The sequence below is a fragment of the Fragaria vesca genome, linkage group LG6 (assembly GCF_000184155.1).
Source record: "Fragaria vesca subsp. vesca linkage group LG6, FraVesHawaii_1.0, whole genome shotgun sequence".
Lineage (NCBI taxonomy): Eukaryota > Viridiplantae > Streptophyta > Magnoliopsida > Rosales > Rosaceae > Fragaria > Fragaria vesca.
In genome coordinates this window covers 25,478,696-25,484,880 of record NC_020496.1, presented here as the reverse complement: position 1 = coordinate 25,484,880, position 6,185 = coordinate 25,478,696, and the positions used below count along the sequence as shown (strand labels likewise).

The 6,185-nt window shown below is 37.8% G+C and overlaps 1 protein-coding gene across 1 annotated transcript; it reads left to right on the top strand.

The window, feature by feature from the left end:
* The first annotated feature begins 268 nt into the window (after positions 1–268).
* LOC101301220 (cell division control protein 1-like) lies at positions 269–5,633 on the top strand. The gene is made up of 11 exons (XM_004303728.1): positions 269–618; positions 704–827; positions 2,198–2,294; positions 3,006–3,065; positions 3,150–3,250; positions 3,406–3,440; positions 3,557–3,614; positions 4,076–4,150; positions 4,223–4,365; positions 4,463–4,723; positions 4,900–5,633. Exons 1-11 carry the CDS (start codon positions 269–271, stop codon positions 5,129–5,131), a joined length of 1,536 nt encoding a protein of 511 aa, XP_004303776.1. The 3' UTR covers positions 5,132–5,633.
* Positions 5,634–6,185: the final 552 nt, after the last annotated feature.

Genomic DNA, 6,185 nt, shown 5'->3' with positions numbered 1-6,185 from the left:
TAATTCCCATGTTTTGTAACCTCTTTCTTTCTAAATAAATTCTGTTATTCCTCTAAAAAAAAAGACTAAGATGATAATAGCCTAAGAATGACTCAATCTGTCCGTGCTTAAATGTCTCTAAGAGAGCCGCGATACGACGATAATCTGACAGTTTTCACTTGTTTTACTTTTTCTTTTTGTTTCGAGTGAATATTCACTTCTCCCTGAAACATGACTCAACTAAAGTCTGTTATTAAAGCAAGAGACGAGATCAGAGACCAAGAGCGATATGAAGCTGTCGGAGTTGACTGCCGTGCTGTGCCTGATATGGGCACTAACGCTCCTCTACGGCGAAATGCTAGCCTTCCGCCTCCCGTCTCTCGCCACTTGCGGATGGCCTCACCACTCTCAATCTCTCAACAACAACTACCTCAAAGTGGCGGTCCTCACAGACCCGCAGCTCACGGACCGAACCTCCCTCCGTCTCCCGCCCAAATCACTCTCTCTCGAGTTGGTTCAGTTCTACTCCGACCTCTACATGCGCCGCGCATTCCTCTCGTCCGTTCTTCCCTTCGATCCTGACGTCATTCTCTTCCTAGGGGATCATTTCGACGGCGGGCCGTATCTCTCGGATCTTGAGTAAGTGTAAGTGTGTGAGCTGCTCCGCATTCGCTACGATTTGGATTTAGTTGTTTTTCTAAAAGGATTTGCTTGACTGGATTAGGTGGAAGGAGTCTTTGAGCCGTTTGAAACATGTTTTTCCAGTGAGCAAGCAAGAAACACCGGTTTACTGGATTGCTGGGAACCATGACATCGGCTATGAATATCTCCACACTCGTGCGCCGCAGGTATTTATTTCTGTTCAATGAAACCTTATGGTCAAGTATATGCAATGCTTATTTTGCGCATGTGTGTATTACTAGACAGAATTGGAGCTTATTTTCTAGGATTATTAAGTGATTCCTATATAAAGATCGATGCATGTTACTCGTTTCAATCAATGTACTTTGTTTAGGGCCTTTGCCTCCCATGATCCATAAAAAAAAAAAAAACAGATTGATTGAAATGAGTAATGTGCGTCGGTTTATAAAGGACCTAGAAATTAGCTCCGGAATTGGCCAAATCAGGACATTCACTCGATCAGTTTTAGAGGAAGCCTATCGGCCTATGTATAGTCTGTAATGTTGACGGCCTATGTATAGTCTGTAATGTTGACGCTGAAGCAGTGGAGTTGATATGAAGAGCTTCAACTTGCTGCAGAGAGAATCTAAAGCATTCTTTGGGAAGGACTTAGTGCAGTTGTTGGCTAGCTGATTGGGGTTGCCGAATGCATTAGCGAGTTGGCCAGGAAAATATGCTACTTTTTACGTTCATCTTGTCTGCAAGAGAGATAATAATTTGAACTGAGTTCATCTTGGTCACAGGAGAAAATGCCAAAGTATAGTTAAGAATCAGTGCCTGTGTCTGTAAATAAGATGACAAAGCTGTTTACAGTCTATGTTTTCAGTTGGTTAGTGGCACTAGTTCACTATTACAACTGTTTCTTAAAACTTCATAGTAAGCACATGAAGCAAGGACAAAGCTAGGGTTGCGATTCCTACGTTGAGTTCATTTGATTGGGGGGTGCATCCTGGAATCTCTTTTAGAAGAAAGGCAAGAGTATTGACTTCTTTCCTTCTGCTTTCTTGACCCACAAGACATATACTTGTTGTGAAAAGTTAATTAAATGGCTCTTACTAGGAACGGCATGGTCAAAAATTGTAGAAAGTTCAAGAGGCTTGTTCACTACTTAATGGTGTGTCCCCTTTCTAAGTTACATTCTCATGAAGAAGCTTCGAAGTCGCCTGGTCCATATTTGAATGTTAGTATCATACATATTTACAGTTTGTGTCACGTTTCTTGTCCTGAAGTAACATTTTAGTTTATCTAATCTATTGATTTTGACCAACCTGAGCCGTTCATGATATATAAATTAGTTCTTTGTTCTGAAAGGTCATTCTGTTAAGCATCTTATAATCTAAGATATATTTTAAGCTGTCTGAATTTTTTTACTGAATGCAACCGCATGGATCTGGTTTCCAATACTTTGTGAACTGTTGACATTTGTTTTGAAATTTTTTGCAACAAGATCTTGACAAGAATGGGAATGCTGCAATGTTTGTCTTTTAATCATCTTATGTGGTTTGTTATTGAGTTGTATCTTCTTTATGTAAACCAGGCAATCACACGATATGAGAAGGAATTTGGTAGCCTAAATTATCGATTTAGGGTTGGACAAGTGGAGTTCATTGCCATTGATGCCCAAGCTATTGATGGTATGCATTTTTGTTGGTAAAAAATTATCTTAGCAACACTACTGTTTCTCCTGCCTTTATCCTTCCTTTTTTCTTTTGATTTTATGGTAACAACTAAACCCTTCTCTTCATTTTGGGCTAAACCTATAACTGTTTCCAAGAGGGTCTTGTTCTCCTGCTTTCAGATGATTGTTTGATTTCATAATATCAGTTATAGGATAAAAGCTGTAAAAGCACTGTCTCTGGGGTGGCCAAAAAAACTTCTGTTTCTAAAATGTACTGGTTGGTGTAATTTTTAACGCTTTTTGTGAAGTTAAAAAGCATCTGGAGTGGTTTTGGAAAAAGTAGAGGGGAGGTGCTTCTTCCTAGAAGTGTTGCCTAACAGAAAATACAGAAAACCTCTGTTTCCTTTATGAAGATATCAAACTCCCTAATCTATTACTATTTTTTCTATACCAAATTCCGAAGTAGCCCTTTTGCAAGTTTCCCCAGCCAAATAGCCTCTTTAACCCTTATGAAATGCCCGAACAGCGATTATTCGTTTTCATTCCTATGTGAAAAAGTTTGAAGACTGTTAGATTCCAAATGGGGAATTGGATCAAAAAGACAAAAGCATCATCTGTACTTGGTGTTGGTATTACATAGTTCACTATGATTGCAGGAGCATTCAAATTGGTTAACGTTGAGTTTTCATACTGATCATTTATATCAATTCATCTCGTGTATATGCAGGAAATCCTCAGGGATACATGGCTTCCTCTACTCGTGCTTTTGTGAAGAATGTCTCTCTGGGTATCTATTTGACCTATGCTCATTTATTTTAACTTTGCGCATAATATGTTGAAGTCATTCATCTAGTTAGTTGCATTGCTGCAGACATTCAAGCTTATCCAAGGGTTTTGTTGACCCATATTCCATTATACCGACAAGATAAAACAGATTGTGGTCCCAATCGTAAGTCAGAAATTGTCAACCAGGTACTATACAATTGTCATTCAAATTAAATCTTAAACAAAGTTCATCAGCATAATAATTATTATATGGTACTTCACTATATTGCAATCGGTTAAATCTCACTATTGAGTTAACTTTCAGCACCTAACTTGTAAAGTTTTCTATTTTAATTTTTCAGCGGATTGTGCGCTCTCCTGATCGTCGAGAAATAGCGTAAGTTTCACTTTTGTGTTTTCAACAATTGACATCATAACATTACATTAAATTGCAGTCTGGTGGCTGCTAATTAAGAGTTTGTTGAATAGTAATTATAATTGTACATTGTACAGGTACCAGAATTACATTACTGAGGAATCATCAAAATATTTATTGGACTCCATTCAACCAGTAAGTTCTGTTTCATCTCTGGGATGCATACTATCCATTGACTCGTCACATGGAATGACAGATATAGGTCAAGGAATCCAAAACTATATGACTATGTCTAATATCAACATCATCCTTATCCCAAAAGCGCAGGCTATTGGGAAGCGGATCCATCGAGCTCATAGTGTTCATAGACAATTGTAATATTTTTTTTTTTCATAAGTACTGTGTGGTTGTGCACTCTGTGACTCTCCGTCTTCATTATGCATCTTTTCAGTTTGCTAGCTGAGTACTGGCACTGTTTCAGTAAAGTTGCCATACATGCCAGGGTAGATGTAGCGTTTGACTGTTATGTGGTTCATACAGTTTTATGAGTGAAGTAATGATTTAAGCAAAAAAAATTTGAGAAAGAAGGTAGTTATAGTAAAAACTATAAGAGTGTAAGTTACCTGTTACTTGCAATAATAAGTTGTTTCTTGCAGGTACTTGTTTTATCTGGTCATGATCATGATCAGTGTGATGTTGTCCACAAGTCAAAATATGGGCCTGTGAAAGAGGTAAGCACCCAATGGTTGGCATATCTAACTCTTATCAGGGCATTTGATATATCATAGAAAATGATTTTTCAGCACACTGTGGGGACAATAAGCTGGCAGCAGGGAAATGTGTATCCGTCTTTCATGTTATTGTCTGCTTGTAATACATCCAGTTCTGAAAAGCCAGTCTTAACTCAGCTGTGCTTTCTTCCTGTGCAACTACACATTTATATATGGTAACTCTCCACAGACAAGTAGTGATGATTTATACAATCAAGGTTGGCTAGCTCTTGTGACTTCCTACTTCATACTTATCCTTTCTTAAATTGTCAGGTATCTCTCGCTATTTGTTTTGACCGTTCTTGCCCTCCTCCTTTGGCCAGCTGGTGGTGTGAGTTTTTGGCATAATTTTAGTGATCTGCTAGTCTGTGGCAAACAACTAATAAGTAGCATTACAAGTAGACCAAAAGAGAAAGATGAAGATCTAAACTGTGAGTATGAGATGATGTGGGATGCTGAAGGAGCAATGCATCTTGTTAAGAAAGCCTCAAACGTTTCTGTTACAAACAAAAGTGAGAAAATTTCAGTTGAAAGGTTTGCTTCTGCGCTACATTTGCCTATCCGCGTTTATTTTTGCAAGTGGCTATGCAAGTCTATATAGAATTGTGCATTAGTTGTTTTGAGGTCGATGGGAGCTGGATCTATTATGTCTAGTATTATATTAAATTTAGCCATTGCTTACTTTCTTTGTTTTTATTCCTTCTTCACAGAGGTACTACTGTGATTCGGCCAACAGCTAAAAAGAATATTTCTCAGGAGCTAGAGGTTTCTGTGAATGCTGATGTGTTTGATTCTATGGCAAAGACACTTCCTAGAGCAAGTAAATCTTGGACGAAGTTGGTGATCCAGAGATTGGTCCGTACATTTCGAATGGTCACAATCATCGCTGCGGTAAATGTGCCCATTTATATGTTGTTGCTTTTCAAGGATTGGATTGACTAATGACATCCAGTTTGAAGATTATTATGGCTATAGAAAGAAGATTCATTGCGTTCTGCAAAAGAAGTAAAGGACACCATTTCAAAGTATAGCTCCCATCACGAAGTTTCTCATTCATCACACCATTTCAGGTGCATGAACCCTATGACTTTGTACGATAGCATTTCCACGTTTTTTTTTTTTTAGGAAAATTTCCACGTTCTTGCAAGTATAGAGAATGTTGAATATTGTAACCTGAAGTAGCTGAAAGTGTTTAATAAAAGCCATGTAAATCTCAATAATTTGACTGTATTTTATAATACTACATTTTTTTATTCTACGTACTAGCATGATCTTTCTTACAATTCCAGGCTTTCAGCAAATTTCGATTTAACCAAATGTATCAGCAATCTCTTAGAAAATAAGCTAGCAACAGCAGGCCTAGAAGCTAGCTAGTAATAGGAAAACTCTCTAGTTTATTGCTATGAATGAGTAATATAGCACAAGATCAACTACACTGGGTTTGAGTTTGACATATGGTTGAAGATTTAAGTCCAATTATCTTATACTTCACAGGTACTAAAGATCAGATGAGAAACAGAAAATCCTTCTTTAGATTCCTTTTATATATTGTCAGCTAGTTTAAAGCGCACAGACATTATTTAGTGCAATTGGAACGACATACTCATATACTTAGCTAAGATTGTTCTCAGGTTGTCAGCATATCTTTCAGCATCTTATTTTGAGTTTGCTGTCCCAACTTTCTTAGAGCTCATCCATGGTGGGTTGAGCTCTTCAGAACATATTCAATTCAGCAGAATATTATTGTGCCGGATTACTGTGCCGCCGGATTCGTCTCCAAAAATTAGATGTGGAACTGGCTGTATAATTTAAACTGGAATTTGCAGATGGGCGCAGTTCACCCAGCAGACAAAAATCTCGGTTGATACAAACAAATTACACATTTTATTGATGCCAATTATTGTACAACTCATGTTACAAATTCTCCTCTTTCTGGCCACCAGACATTATTACATAGCAAATTACTTGCCTCTAGTATTGGTACTACATATTGGCA

Excerpts from the sequence above, each read along its gene's own strand:
- LOC101301220 (XM_004303728.1), top strand. The coding sequence starts at position 269 with ATGAAGCTGTCGGAGTTGACTGCCGTGCTGTGCCTGATATGGGCACTA. Across the intron at positions 3,251-3,405 it reads AGTCAGAAATTGTCAACCAG|CGGATTGTGCGCTCTCCTGA; the intron begins GTACTATACAAT and ends TTAATTTTTCAG. Across the intron at positions 4,366-4,462 it reads CAACTACACATTTATATATG|GTATCTCTCGCTATTTGTTT; the intron begins GTAACTCTCCAC and ends TTAAATTGTCAG.